This window comes from Littorina saxatilis, linkage group LG13 (assembly GCF_037325665.1).
Source record: "Littorina saxatilis isolate snail1 linkage group LG13, US_GU_Lsax_2.0, whole genome shotgun sequence".
Taxonomy (NCBI): Eukaryota; Metazoa; Mollusca; class Gastropoda; order Littorinimorpha; family Littorinidae; genus Littorina; species Littorina saxatilis.
Genome location: NC_090257.1, coordinates 13505076 through 13520289, shown reverse-complemented (window position 1 = coordinate 13520289; position 15214 = coordinate 13505076). Strand labels below are relative to the sequence as shown.

Sequence of the window (15214 nt, the reverse complement as noted above, 5' to 3'; positions counted from 1 at the left end):
TCATGGGTTTGAATCCCGGCCGCGCCTGGTGGGTTAAGGTGGAGATTTTTCCGATCTCCCAGGTCAAATTATGTGCAGACCTGCAAGTGCCTTATCCCCCTTCGTGTGTACACGCTAGCACAAGACCAAGTGCGCACAGAAAAGATACTGTAATCTATGTCAGAGTTCGGTGGGTTATAGAAACACGAAAATACCCAGCATGCTTCCTCCAAAAGCGGCGTATGGCTGCCTAAATGGCGGTGTAAAAACGGTCATACATGTGCAAAAACACGAGTTTCAGCCCACGAACACAGAAGATAAAGAAGAAGGAAAAGTCCAACTGGCAAGTTAAACAGTATTGTTATTGTCACTGTTAGCTCTTTTCTTGTATCCCACAGAGTGGAGGTGAGAGATTGAATGGTCTGTTGAACTCATGCCCTGTAGTGATGCAATGAAGAACAGGAACTTGTGTTCCATAGCCAACAGTTAGATAGAAAGAATAGCCCCCTCTTCCTCGCTTTTAAGATCTCCAAATAATCCCCAAAAATTTAAATCAGGTCTGAAATGGAGGTAAAGTTATAGATGTTATAAACAGAAAATCTGGAAGAGCAAGGAATTCTTTAATTGAGGCGTGGAGGGGGGATAAGGTTCCGATTTTGTCATATTTATGTTATTATTGTCTGTTCCTCCCTAGTGTCCATTGTTTCCACTCTCAGCTGACGGAGCTAGTAACCAATGACCAATGTTATGCTTTAACCAGAAACAAATTTGCAACTCTATGCTTAGTATAACTATAACCTTGTGTTTACCAGCTTGTGTTGTTCCAGATGACTACGAGAAGATCTCATCGGACGAGAGCGACTTTGACCCTGATGAGGAGGAGAAGCAGTCACAGAGTGAGTGGAATGATCAGATCACAAATACTGTTCCGTATTTTGGGTACCACAAGGCACTCCGTTGTTAATGGTGCAACCCCCACTTTTAAGGTTAAAATGAGAAAAATCCACACAATAGGCACTCCCAGTGTATTGGCCACACCTGGAAGGAAGAGTTCAAAGTGGAAGTTTTGCTCCCCATGTGCGATGAGATCAAAGGAACTGCATTGTAATAGCTTGTTGGCCTTGTGACCTCAGGTCAATGACCCAGACCTGTGCACATCTACGGTTTCTCCGTAATTTCTCCAATTTTTATATGCAGAATACGGTGCTACGGATTTTTAATTAAAATTCCGAAATTCCGATGTTTTACTCAACAAGAACAAATGTTGTACTTTTTTTTCTGTTTTAATTGATGTTTTGACCAATTAGTTGGCCGTTGCGCTGAAAAGACGTTTTCCGATTTACCGGAAGCACGCGTGTTCTCAGCATTGAGTCTTTGTTCTTAGACTTAGTTCGTCCAGCGTCTGCGTGGCAACTTGTGATTGAAGTGAAACATGGAAAAGAAAAAAAGAGTGCGAGATGCAGATAGTGAAGAGGAGACACCAGCAACAGAAAACGGCACAACAGTGCTGGAAGTCCAGTTATACTCAAGACAACCTGGAGATCGTAAAATCCAGCAAAGGAGACCAATACGCTTATGTCTTGAACTGTCGTTACAGCTTACTACTGAACAATTTTAAAAACAACTGAAATTTGGTTTGTTTACTACTGATGAGTGTTTTGAGTGTGCACAGGTCTGATGACCCATACTTTTTAGCTGAGACCATCTGCCTGCCCTAGTTTACAGACACTGGACTTCTGACCCCCGGGTCAATGACTGAGTTTTCAACTATGAGACCGATGCCTTTGATGTCTGAGAGGAAACTTTGCCAGGGTCACAGTAGCAGAAACATGCTTATCACTAGAGAGGGAATGTTATGTTTCTTTGTGTAGCGATGTGGGTACATGTGAACTCTTCTTTAGCCATTCACTTGGCGATACCGGCCAATATGGCACAGGGGTTATAGTTAAGGACAAAAATTGCGCCTTATAGTCCAGAAAGTACAGTACTCTAATTTTAAAGATTACAGATTTTAAAGATATGTAAAAACGAAAACCCTGTAAGATTTGCGCCAGATTGCATGATCTTGAATATAAATTTCAAAACTTTTTTTGACAGCCCTAGAATTTTTAGTGATTTTGGCTTCAGTGGGAGTCTTGTTTGTAGCAGAACTGTAATGTTGTGGCTACAAGGTGCTACCAGTCCCTGATTATTTTTGGAGTGAAAATGATTTTTCTCACACCAGGGCAGATGCTACCAAGTATTAGGCGCATTACACAATTATACTGTTTATTTTGATGGTCCACTGTAGGTGTGATATAGGAAGAATAGAAGTGGTAAGAGGAGGTGGGCAAATGAAAGCCAATTCAGTCTAGGATTAGACACAATTGAACACCTTGGTCAGGGTCGAGGAAAAAAAGTATTGCCTTATAAACTGAAAATAATTGTGGATTAGTTATTCCAGCAGCACAGAAGCCTGCAGAACTGGTTTTAGGCATTTGAAATGACTGACGTTCAAGGTTCTGGCGAGCAGCAAAGATCTTGTGTCATAACAGATTTAGAGTGACTGTTTGAATTTCAATTAGAAACATTATGTTTATGCAGTGGTTAAGTGTGTATGTCCTTGTGTGCATATGCATGTGTGTTTTTTATTATTTATTATTATTTATCTTTATTATGGTGAGCTTATATAGCGCGAACCACAATTAACTGTGCTCTCCACGCTTTACATATTAATTTCTGCCATGTGAAATGGATTTTTTTACAGACAGACAGACAAACAAACATTTTTTACACACAATATATAACGCATTCACATCGACCAGCAAACCTCAAGCCTGTTAGGCGAGCATTCACCTTTCGCGGCCTTTATTCCAAGTCACACGGGTATTTGATGGACATTTTTATCTATGCCTATACAATTTTGCCAGGAAAGACCCTTTTGTCAATCGTGGGATCTTTAACGTGCACACCCCAATATAGTGTACACGAAGGGACCTCGGTTATTCGTCTCATCCGAAAGACTAACACTTGAACCCACCATCTAGGTTAGGAAAGGGGGGAGAAAATAGCGGCCTGACCCAGGGTCGAACACGCAACCTCTCGATTCCGAGCGCAAGTGCGTTACCACTCGGCCACCCAGTCCCTGTTTGAGCATGTGTGCTTGTCAGTAGGTGTGCACATGCATACACAGATGGAGCTGGATGCGATATTATTTTTAGATTGCATCATTATTGGAGCTGAGAGGGGACAACTGAGTTGTTCTTTGACAGAAGAATACAATTGCATATCTTATCATACTTTAAGTATATCTTGTCTTACGATACTTTGTGCAGATATTGTGAGCGTTCTGGACATTGACTGGGCCAGCCTGGCAAAAGAAGCAGCACCCAAACAGACTACTGGTTCGCTGGTCAAACGCTTTCACCCAGCCACCATTTTCAGTGAGATTGGCATATCAAGGTCGCTGGCTGGCCCTGCCCTCTTTGACAAGGTCAAGGCCCTCTGTGAGGAAGGGGTCAAGGTTCCAGGTTAGTGCTGTCTGATGACCTTTATATACAAGAAATATTATCAAAACTTGTTTTGTAATGTTAGGTGTTAAGTGAAACCAAAATACCTAAGCTAAAGTTCTCTATAGCGATTCTAAAATCTCTCCGGGAAAAAACAGGAGAAAAACACAACGTATGTAGTAGAGGAAACACATTTTGTGGGGAGTTTTCATGTGTCACAAGTTTGCCATGCTTTGTTGCTGGATAACAGTTCAGGAAGGAATGCTGTGCTACACTATGTTGTGCATGTGGATGGAAAGTTGCACGAGTCGGCTTTATTTTATTTTATTTATTTTATTTTATAGTTTGCTGTTTAGGCAGGGGAAGGATTACTATCTAGGTCCACTTTCAAAAATACATCAACTTTTTGCTTGTTCTTCACTTTGATAAACCTGACTGTGTGTGAAAGCCCCAGAAGGCAAGTTAACAGCACACGCTCACCCTGTTCTCTCTCCACTCCACTCACAGACGCAGAAGCGAAAAGTGAGAACAAAGAAAACTCTGACAAGGCAGAGAGCACCACCAAGCCCTCCACCACCCCCAGCCCCAAACTGGACACCAGTCTTCAGTCGGATGTGCCCGTCATGCACATGGCCGCAGTTCGTCAGAAGCGAGAGCGCGTCAACCTCCTTCGTAACCTAGGGCCTTTCCGCCGTGCGCTGTGTGCTCGTCGCGACCTTGAGATTCGCCGACAGCTGTGTAAAGTGGACAAGGTGAGGAGTAGTGTAGATGTTACAGCTGTGTAAAGTGGACAAGGTGAGGAGTAGTGTAGATGTTACAGGAAGCAGCCAGGCTGTTGATTGTGGGGCTGTGTCTGAGTGGAGCTACACCAGTCCCTCTCATCAACAGACACCCTTGGGCCGTAGCAAACCTGTCCATCACTCCATGCATTGCAGGTGGCCGGTCACGGGAGGGGTGACCACTCCACCCCCTCCCCCATACACTCACACAGAGACACACACACAACATGTTTGAGTCTATGCTAACCACTTCTTGTGGCTACTAAACGATATTTTGTTAAACGTTCTGCAAGAAATGATTTGTATGAATGGTGTTGAAAAGAAGAGATAAAATAAATCCTCAAGGCAGTGAACGCACTCGCCATGCACTGACATCATACAAAAGCAGCCACACAAACACAGCACAGAGGCAGGTTTGCAGATGCTTTGTCAAATTGTGAGAATAAGCGTTGAAAACCAGTTTGAATAAAGAACCAGCAGATAGAGCCGCATGTCATAATCATTCTTCTTGTCTGGCTTTATTGACTGCATGCCGATCTTGTGGCAGTGACTTTTCACTCTTCAGTCGGAAATACACTGTACACAACACCGCTCTCACTCTCCCTCACTGCCTACCCTAAGCCCTGACAACAGATCCTTGGAAATTGTTTGGAAGAGTACACCTCTCTATTTCTCTCCAATGCTCTTCCTGCTGACATGCATGCAGTGACACCGGACACCCCACTGAGTTTAGCCAGCTACTACCCCCCCCTCCCCCCTCTCTCTCTCCCTCCCCCCAGCCATGTACTGTTTGGTGCTGTGACCAGAGAGGTGTCACCGGCTAATTGAGGCCAGCTGCACTGTTCACTCGGAGCAAAACCAGTTGACTGTGTCCAAGCAACATAACTGAGGGGTTCACAGATTAGGCAACCGACTCACTGGTCAAGGCTGCGGGGAAACAAGAATATCTTGTCACTGAAAGAGGTTACACACAGACACGCGATGCTGAGAACGGTGGCCGATTTTTCACTCTCTTTCTTGGAGGGCCTTTATCGACTGTGGCTTCTGTTGCTTACGTCCAACAGACAAGATTAAATTACATATTCTTACCGCAATTCTCATAAATGCATTGACTTCAATCTCACATGCTAGATGTAAAAAAACTACAGTAAAACCTGCGAGCAAAGGACACCCTTGGGGAACCTTGCCACTGTCCTTTGTACAAAGGTGTCCTTTCTTTTGAATATGAATGCGCAGACATTTTTTGGGAAGAAAAAACACAGCCAAATAGTTTTATTCTAAACTGTGCATTACATGTAGTCATACAGAAAGTGACAAAGAAAACAAGTTCAACATGCAACATGTATGTACAAAACCAGAATCAGTCTGGCTTGGTTCAGACGCACATCTTCAGAATGCTACTCAAGTTCATGACAGCTGTCAGCATTTCAGGGTGAACGGAGAACGAGCGAGAGAGGGAACGAGGGAGAGAGAGAGAGAGAGAGAGAGAGAGAGAGAGAGAGAGAGAGAGAGAGAGAGAGAGAGAGAGAGAGAGAGAGAACGGAGAACGAGCGATAGCGAGAACGAGCAAGAGAGAGAGAGAACGACTAAGCGAGAGAGAGAGAGAGAGAACGACTGAGCGAGAGAGAGAGAGAGGACGAGCGAGAGAGAGAACGAGCGAGAGAGAGAAAGAGGTGCAATCGGTTTCTTATCTGAAGCAATGGGCCATTCACGGGAATATTCTTTGATCGAGCTCTCGAAAACCACTCGAAGAGTTCGCAGTTCAATTCCTTTATCACATCGACTCTTTCTTCTAAAGTCAGAAATTTCCGTTTTGACATGATGAGACCGCGATCGACGAAGGATGAGACGAAGATGCATCACAGTACAGAAAGTAGAAACCCTAACTTGTTTTTGTTTGTGAGTTCAGTTTAATTCACGGCATCGACCAATGAGCGTGCACCATACAAAAAATCAATCTTTGAAGTGCTGTCGTTGGCTTACAAAATAAGCTTCTCGCGCGTTCACATCGCCAGCGAGAATTTGCAGAACCAAGATGGCGGACCGTTGTTGACAGGTAACGAACCAAATCGGGACCAAAAAAGAGTGTCCGCGTCCGCGCCTTTGAGGTGTCCGCTCTTTTAAGGTGTCCGCTCTTTTAAGGTGTCCGCTCTTTTAAGGTGTTTTTGAGTGTAAAATACATCCGTCCTCACTTGAAGTGTCCGTTATGCAAAGGTGTCCGCCGAATTAAGGGTCCGCTGGATGCAGGTTTTACTGTACTCAAATTACCTGTCCTTGTAAGGGTGGTAACCAAGCTAAAAAACAGACGCCATAGCCGTTGCTATGACGTGACCCCACTTGGTTACCCATGACCCACCGCGCACCACGTGAGCGCCGGCATCCGGAATAATCATTCTCGACTTTCGACTACTCACGGTCGGAGGTGTTTGGATTTACTACTCTCGCTGCCTTCTCTTACCGGCCTGTTGGACTAGCTAGTTCTTGGGGGCCTTACCTGTTCGCCATTCTTTTGGTGAGATCTGCCCTTTTTATTGAATTCAATGTTGTTATCAGCTGCTTGTTTACAGCCGATTCAGAAATGTACTTTTCTGGTGGGCTACGGTTTTCAGCCATTAAGCTTTTCCAAGATGGCCGATAGCAAGCAGTAACTTAGTGCGGACCGGCACGGTTGGCCTAGTGGTAAGGCGTCCGCCCCGTGATCGGGAGGTCATGGGTTCGAACCCCGGCCGGGTCATACCTAAGACTTTAAAATTGGCAATCTAGTGGCTGCTCCGCCTGGCGTCTGGCATTATGGGGTTAGTGCTAGGACTGGTTGGTCCGGTGTCAGAATAATGTGACTGGGTGAGACATGAAGCCTGTGTTGCGACTTCTGTCTTGTGTGTGGCGCACGTTATATGTCAAAGCAGCACCGCCCTGATATGGCTCTTCGTGGTCGGCTGGGCGTTAAACAAACAAACAAACAAACAAACTTAGTGCGAGGCAGGAAGGGAATAAGGCTTCTAGCCCTATTTAGAAATCTCTGTGTGGGTCGACGACCCTTCGAGTAGTACTTCTTTTGTAGTAGCTATTCAGGTGGATAAGTTTTCGTTTTCTCTCCCCAGCCCGCATCTCCTCTAAAGGAGAACCAGTCAGTGTTTTCCACATTCGGTGGGCTTAGCGATGAAATATGTGTTTTTATTTCTCAGCAGTTTCAGGCACGACCGGCGGTTCCCGCTCTCCTGCCCACTGTGGCGGACACTTCCTTGCTGGCTGGAGGGGGCCCTTTGGCCTAGGCGACGTCTGCCGGCGTACTCCTTAGCAGCCCTTCTACTTCAGCTTCGCGCCATGGTCTGGTGCAAATGGTCAGCTCGGTTCAGCCCTTTCTGCCTCTGGTGGCACTGGGTTGTTCACGAGCACCCTCTCCTTTCAGGAGGGGGGGCCTGCTCCCTACCTGCCTCTGACCACTCATTACTACCTTCGCTACTTTTCAGTGGTTACGCAGCCCCCCTGGGGAGGGGGATGGGGGGGGGGGGGGGCTTGCTGCTTCGCACCGTGGTCTGGTGCAAATGCCCAGTTCGGTTCAGCCCTTTCTGCCTCTAGTAGTACTGGGTTGTTCACGAGCACTCTCTCCTTTCGGAGGGGGGGTCGGCTCCCCGCCTGCCTCTGTCCACTTACCTCGCTTCGAGCGCAGCTTTTCGTGGGGGGGGGGGGGGGGGGGGCACGGTAAGTGTGCTCTTACGGGTTCGCGTGGTGAGGATCAGTTTGCTGACAGACCCACGTCCCTCCCTTTAGGGGAGGGGTTCCAACCTGAGCACAGCCAGTCTGCGGGCTCCCGCCTGCCTGGCATTTCTTTCGCTCATTCACAGCTGGGGTGGGACGTACGACCTTTCCAGGCTACGTAACATACCTCTCCTCTGCCACATTTGGGGCAGGGGGCTGTGTCAGCTGCCCACTCTTTTTCAACCCTCCGGGCTGGACAGGGTGGGGGGCTGTCAGACTGTCTTCGCAGTCTCGAGCGTTACCACCTTACCAGAGGTAATTGTCCTCAGCCAGCATCCGTCACCCCACCCCCCCCCCCCCCCCCCCCTCGGGGTGGGTGAGCGGTGGGGCTACATGACGTCAGCAGGTGGACAGGTGGGGGTTCAGCCGTTTACGGTTGCGTCTCTCATCCCATCTTTCCCCCCTTCAGGGGTTACTGCTGTGACGAACCACCACCCTCCCCACTCGGGGCGCGGCGTGGCTCAAACCAGGCAGACCGGTTCTCTGCACTGGGACGCTTCTCTCGCACAGCGGGTGGGGTACGGCTGGCCGGGCTCGGCTTTGTCTCGTACCCCCACTCGCCCTCCTTCTCGGCAGGGCGCTGTGCCAACTACCCACCCCTCTCCCCCCTCGGGTCAGGTGAGCGGTGTGGGTTGGCAGGCAGAGACAGATCACGCTTTTCACTCTCACTCTGGGCAGTGTTGTCAGCAGGAGTTTTAGTGTGCTGCCTCCCCCGTCTCCCCGCCTTTGTGTTTTGACACAGCTGCTGGTGGGGATTCGGACTCCTCGGTGGAGGAGGAAGAGTGTGTAGCGCTGCCTACGGCTTTTAGGCTCGCTCTGCAAAAACGGCTGCTGTGGCAGCTTCTTTTTTCCTGGAAGGGGTGGTGGATTCAGAGCAGGGTGTCTAGTCACACCTGCAAAAACAATTAACGCGCCGACTGACGCCTAACATTTCCATGTGTTAGCTTCGACGATTAAAATTCATACGCGAAACAACAAGTTCCCGGTTCAAAAAACCAACAAACACCGAAAACTCCAAACTGTTTCCTTACCTTGCAAGTTGACACAATGATAAACAATCAAAATAGTCAATACACTTCAACTAACCTACAACTAAAACTTGTACAGAGAAAGGTTAGAGGAAAATGAAGGCAAAGCAAGAGAGACAGTGCACCAACACGTCTTTACAGGACGGAAACCATTCGTTCAGTGACGTATTCCCGCGTTCTATCTCACGTGACCCATTCCTCTCGGAATTGTGGGAGATAAAACCACAATTAGACTTCACTTACTCAGGTAAGCTCGTCATAATTATGTAATTTGTCGAGTCTCCTGTGATTGCCTACCACATGTCGCAGTTCTTGGCTTGACCCGCACCTCAGGGTAGTGGTCTTCAGCCTACACCTTTCCCGCTGCTTCATACGAATGGTCCCGCTCCTCCTTCTGCTAGCCAGTGGCTGGCTTCTGGGTTTCAGGCTACTTCGTTCTCACTTTTAGTGCAGAAGAAGATAGGTTGGAATGTCAAGTCTCGGAATCTGATCCAGACATTTTCGTTGCCAAGGGCTAGTTTTCCCGTCCGCCGGAACTAGTCTCTTTGCTTCACAAATAGACCACAGGGAACGTGGGGGTTTCGTTACGTGACTTCTCCCTCTCCTCTCGGGAGGAGGTGGGACGGCATGGTCTAGAGTTATCAGCTTTTGCTGAGACTCCTCTGTGCTCTCACACGAGCCATCACAACCTCCCTGGACTTGTTTCGGTTTAGGGAGGATGCCTCGGCTAGGGCCGTACCCACGCTGCTTGCAGCCGGTGTGATCTCCTTCTTTTCCAAGGGGTTTGTTTTCACACCGGCTACAGGAAGCAAGGGACAGGCATTTTTCGGGGTTTTGTTAAAACCTACTCGGAAGCCTCTTTCAAAGGCAAGTAGCAGCGCATCAATGCGCTTCCGGTCACAAAGTGGGTGTTTCGTTCAGTGACTCCTCCCTCTCCTCTCTGGAGGAGGTGGGACGGCAAGGTCTAGAGTTATCAGCTTTTGCTGAGATTTTCCTCTGTGCTCTCACACGAGCCTTCCTTATGCGTCCTGCAGACAGGAAGTGGCTCCGTTTCTGCTGGGGTCACCAGGTTTTTTCAGTTCAGGGCTCTGCCCTTTAGGCTGTTGCTGGCCCCATGGGTTTTTACCATGGTGGGCATTCAGTTGTGTGTTCTGATCAGACAGAGAGGTATTCGTCTCTGGGCATACCTCGGTGACTGGTTGATCTTTTATCAGAGTCAATCAGCTTGCCAGCTGCACATTCAGATCGTGTTGAACCAGGCTCTTTGCCTGGGGTTCTCAGTAAACCAGGCAAAATCCGAGCTGTCCCCATCCCAGGTTTTTTTACCTGGGCATGCCGTTCGACACTGTCTCTTGGAAGGTTCGTCCTTCACAGGAGAGAATAGAGAGGCTTTAGGCTCTTATCACTGTCAGGCTGGCATGAGAGCAGACCTCTGCGAGGTCTTTAGCCTCGATCCTCGGTCAGATGGAATCGATGGCCATGTTGGTCCTTCTAGTCTTCCCTCAAGTCTCTTTGGGACTCAGCCTCACAGGTCTGTGACAAGAGGGTCCTCCTCCAGGGTGGGTTCTTTCACACGAGTAGGTGGCCGGAATCCAATTGGATCGCTCAGGGCGTTTTCCCTAGCTTTGTCCCCTCCGGATTTAGACCGCTTCATGGATGCGTCTCTGTCCGGATGGGAAGCCCACATCGGCACTCACAGTCTCGGGGCTGTGGATGTAGACACAACTCCTTTGGCATTTCAATCACCTGGAATTAGGAGCAGTAGCTCTCAGTCTACTAGCTTTTCTCTCTGGCTATATGCAGGCATGTCCGGTTTCATACGGACAATACTACGGTTGCTGTCTGTGTAGACGAGCAGGGAGGAGCAAGATCTCTCTCCCTGTCAGACAGAGCTCACGAGATTCTGATTTGGTGCCTCTCACACCAAGTCAACATCTCGGTGACATATCTCCCCGGCAGGCTCTATACTCTGGCCGACTCGCTCAGCAGGACCTCTCAGGGCTGGCACACGGAATGGGCCTTTAGCATACAGGACTGGAGGTTGTGCTGATAGCGTTACAGAATGGGGGAGCTTCCGCAGACCTGGTTACTGTACGAAATTTGCGTACAATCTTACGAAATTGAAGACCGCTGTACGATTATACGCCAGACATTAAAATCATACGCACAACAACAAAAAAATCAATCGTACGCGTTTTTTTGTGTTTGTTCTTTTCGTATCCGTGCCTAAATCACGAAAGGGAGGCAACCGTACATCAGCATCGGTTTGGTACGTCATCCGCCTATCGAGTTGCGCATGCGCATTGCGGTGTTTCTTTTAAACTGTCCAAGATGGCTACACGCGAAAAGCGAGCTCACGAAACCGATTCAGAAGATGAAGGGGACAGTAAAGAGCTTCGGAAGTACAATCAGGTTTTCAAGCCGAGTTACTGCAAAGACATTCCTTTCGTCACTTCGTCGATGAAGGGAAAACACCACGCCTTCTGCAAACTTTGCAGAACGGACGTTTCGATCAGCCACGGTGGAAGTTATGACATCGACAGACATGCGAAAGGCAAACGCCACAAAGAAAATGCAGCCGCGGCAGGTTCCTCGTCAGTTGCCGGGTTTTTCAAATCAAAGTCCGAATTGTACACCTTAAAATTCTGATTGTACACATTTTTAGCCTCATTTGTACACCAGGAAATTTTAGTGGTAATCAGGTCTGCTTCCGTTCTGACGCTGGACTGGGTGCATGAAGCACATAGGTCCTCCACTTCCTCAGTGTAGGCCTCTCATTGGCCTTCTGTGGCCAAGTGGTGTATAGAGGAGGGGTTCAACTCCTTAGCGCCCCGCTCAATCCAGGTGGCTAATCACCTTTTTTTGTTATCGGCTCTGGGCAGCTCGGCCTCTTCTCTGAGGTTCCGGCATTTTAGCTATCTCAGCTACTTTGAGACTAATAGGCCTCTCTATCGATGTTCATGGCGCTTTTGCGGGCATGATCAAAGGACCTTGTGGAAAGAGGTAAAGAGGCGTACCCCTGTCCCTTTTTGGGATTTGTTTCTGGTTTTGGAATTTTTGCGTTCATTGGCATTTTGAGCCCTTTCACTCGGCTAGTTTGCTAGTCTTAACGTGTAAGACTTTGTTCCTCTTACTCTGGGCCTCAGCCCTCACGGGCAGCGAGACCCATGCGCTATTGGGTTTACCGGAGGATGTTGCCTTTGAACGTAATGATTCCGTTTCACTGCATTTTCGGCCTGATTTCCTTGCCAAGATTCAGAAACCTGGGGCCGAATGTATAGCCCCTCCATACTTTTAGGATTTCATAGCGCTGTGGAGCGCATAGCTATGAAACGCACTATAGAACTCAGCGGTCCGCATGCATGAGGTGAAATAGTGCCTGCCATAGCTAAGAGCGGCTCTATTTTTAACACGTAGATAGTGGAAGGGATTCCCCGTCATCCTGTGTCTCTGCGCATGCGTCAAGCTTTGTGATGCTTCGCGGCGGGTCAGTTGTACACCATTTGCCGCAGACAGTTTGGAAAGCCCGTCTCCTGATAAAACTTGGCTTTCGTGGTTTGGAAACTATATCCATTCCGGTACCCTCGCCATAAAGGTATAAGTCACTCTCTTGCTGTGTTTGATGTTATAAATTCCCGTATTATTATTATTATTATCATTATTACTTATGTACCGCGATCAGTTCGCCACACACATCTTGAAAAGATCCGCACGCGTAAAAACTGACCCAAAGTCAAGATAACCCGCAGAACCGGCGGCAATGCACCCTTTCGATTCGGCAGTTGAAGTTGCTCTTACAGTTCATCCGTGATTGCAAGAATGTCCTGCCGACGAAAGCGGAATTTTCTGTACAGTTCCACGTCGTTGTAACGATTCAGTGGATGTAGGCGGTCAAGAAAGATCCGGTTGCTTCTCAAATGTCTTCTCATCCTGAATCGGCATGAAAGCAGCCGCCATTTTAAACGCTCCAATAGCCGGTTCCATAACTCTTATTGGAAGGAGGGGCCTGCTATAACTTTCTGGATGGCATAAGGCTCTATGCGCGGTCCATGCATTAGAAATAAGAGACTTTATGGAGTCCACAGACTTTATTGCAGTGACGTCATCAATTTAGGCTCCTATGGAGGGGCTATGCATTGGCTTCCTGGTCAATCTCCTCCGGGATTTAATTCCCTCCTCTCGGGAGGATTCTCGCTTCGGGCGATTTGGATTTATCTAACTGTCTCTCGACAGTACAGGGAAGTCCTTCCACAGAACACTCTACCTCTGACTCAAGAAGAAGAGGAAACCCCCAAGGCAACAGAGAAACCAGGCATCCAGATCTGCACCAGTGTTCCACATGTTACCTCAGGAGAAGATCAGAATGACACAGCTCGACAGGCACTCACCTTAGCCCTGATCGACGAACAGTACCCAAAAGAGGCGTGGATCCATGTATACACCGATGGATCAGCAACTAACGCCGTGCTCAATGGAGGTGCAGGCATTCTCATCCAGTTCCCTGGGGGACATACAGCTACATCCAGCGTTGCCACTGGCAAACACTGCACAAACTATAAAGCAGAAGCAGAAGCTCTCATGCAGGCCGCCTCCTTCGTTCAGGACTCCGCAGACCCTTGCTACCAAGTTGTTTTCCTCTCGGACGCCCTTTCAGTCCTTCAGGCCCTAGAGAACGACAAACTCCCACAGCTGGCCAAAGCATTACAGATGGTCAGACAAACCAGAAGAGTTGTCCTCCAGTGGATACCAGCACACTGTGGGATACCAGGAAATGAAAGGGCAGATGAGCTGGCAAAAGAAGGAGCCGTGGAAGACCAACCTGAAAACAGTGTCAGCTTTAGTGAGCAGAAGACAATCATCAAAGCATTGATGAGGCCAAGGACAAACAGAGATGACTACCACACAATGTCCAGAGAGCAGCAAGTCAACCTCATCAGGCTGCGTACTGGCCACAACAGGCTCAATGCTCACATGAACCGAAAGTTCAAACTGGCGCCATCACCAACCTGTGCCTGCGGTCAAGAGGACCAAACAGCGGAACACATCTTACAGCGATGTCCCTTACTAGATGAGGAACGAAAAGAAGTGTGGCCGTCACCAACTCCCTTGCAGACCAAACTATACGGCAGTCGACAGGAGTTGGAGAAAACGACAACATTTATCACCAGTGCTGGACTGATTGTGTAACCTCTGCGAACGCCAAGAAGAAGAAGAAGATCTAACTGTCTGGTTAGAGCTTTAATATCCTACCTAGCTTGCGCTAAGTCAATTGGAACTAAGAGCCTAAAGCTCCTGTTCTTATCTCTTAACACTATACGTGAAAGCGACATCTCTAAATTGACTTTCTCAAGCAGCGCTGCTACTTTCATAGGACAGGCCGATGAGTGGTGGCTTGTGCCAAAAGGGGGGGGGGGGGGGGGGGGGGGCGTTCAGTCCTCCCTCTGTCCTTTACAGGGGTTCAGGAGTCCAGAGTCTGGGGTTCTTCTCTCGCCTAGGCGAAGTTTTGCCAACAGTTCATTGGAGGTTTGATGACGTGTTCATTAATTTTTACCTCCTGGACATCTCCTGCTCTTGACTTGATGGGGTCATTGCCTTGCCCTCGTTAGTTTTGGCAGGACAGGTTCTCTCAGGGACATAAGTAAGTTCCCTCCGCCTTTAGGAGCAATCTGCATTTATGAGAATTGCGGTAAGAATATGTAATTTAATCGAAAATTTCAATAGTAAATTTTCATTTGATTAATATACTTACCCAATTCTCATAGTTAATACTCTCCCAACCATCCCCGCTACTTAATTTCCTAAGGGTTTTTGAGAAGTCTTGAATGATTATTCCGGATGCCGGCGCTCACGTGGTGCGCGGTGGGTTATGGGCTCCGTTTACCCGGTTTGAAATTGCTGTACCAGTTTTACACTGCGGCTCTACAAAGAGCGTTCATCCTAAAACATTTCATCACACTTTCATGCAAATCGGCCTCTTTTAACCTTTATTTTGTAGTTATTGTAAGTTATGGCTCCGAAATCGCGAATTTGAGCTTCACGACGCAATCTCATAAATTGCGCGGTGAGTATCTTCCCGAGTCGACCATATGTAAACGACATAACTCTGGAACTTCCTTTTTTGTGTCAAGCCACATGATAGTCTATTATTTGACGGCATGATTTTGTATTTAACGCCATATTG

At 47.9% G+C, this 15214-nt stretch overlaps 1 protein-coding gene across 1 annotated transcript in view; it reads left to right on the top strand.

Moving 5' to 3' along the window:
- LOC138983658 (zinc finger CCCH domain-containing protein 13-like) overlaps positions 1-15214 on the top strand; it is a 55890-nt gene that overhangs the window by 36423 nt on the left and 4253 nt on the right. The window contains exons 16-18 of the mRNA XM_070356939.1: positions 807-875; positions 3294-3488; positions 3975-4219. Coding sequence (XP_070213040.1) covers positions 807-875; positions 3294-3488; positions 3975-4219 — 509 coding nt within the window. The remainder of the gene's footprint in view (positions 1-806; positions 876-3293; positions 3489-3974; positions 4220-15214) is intronic.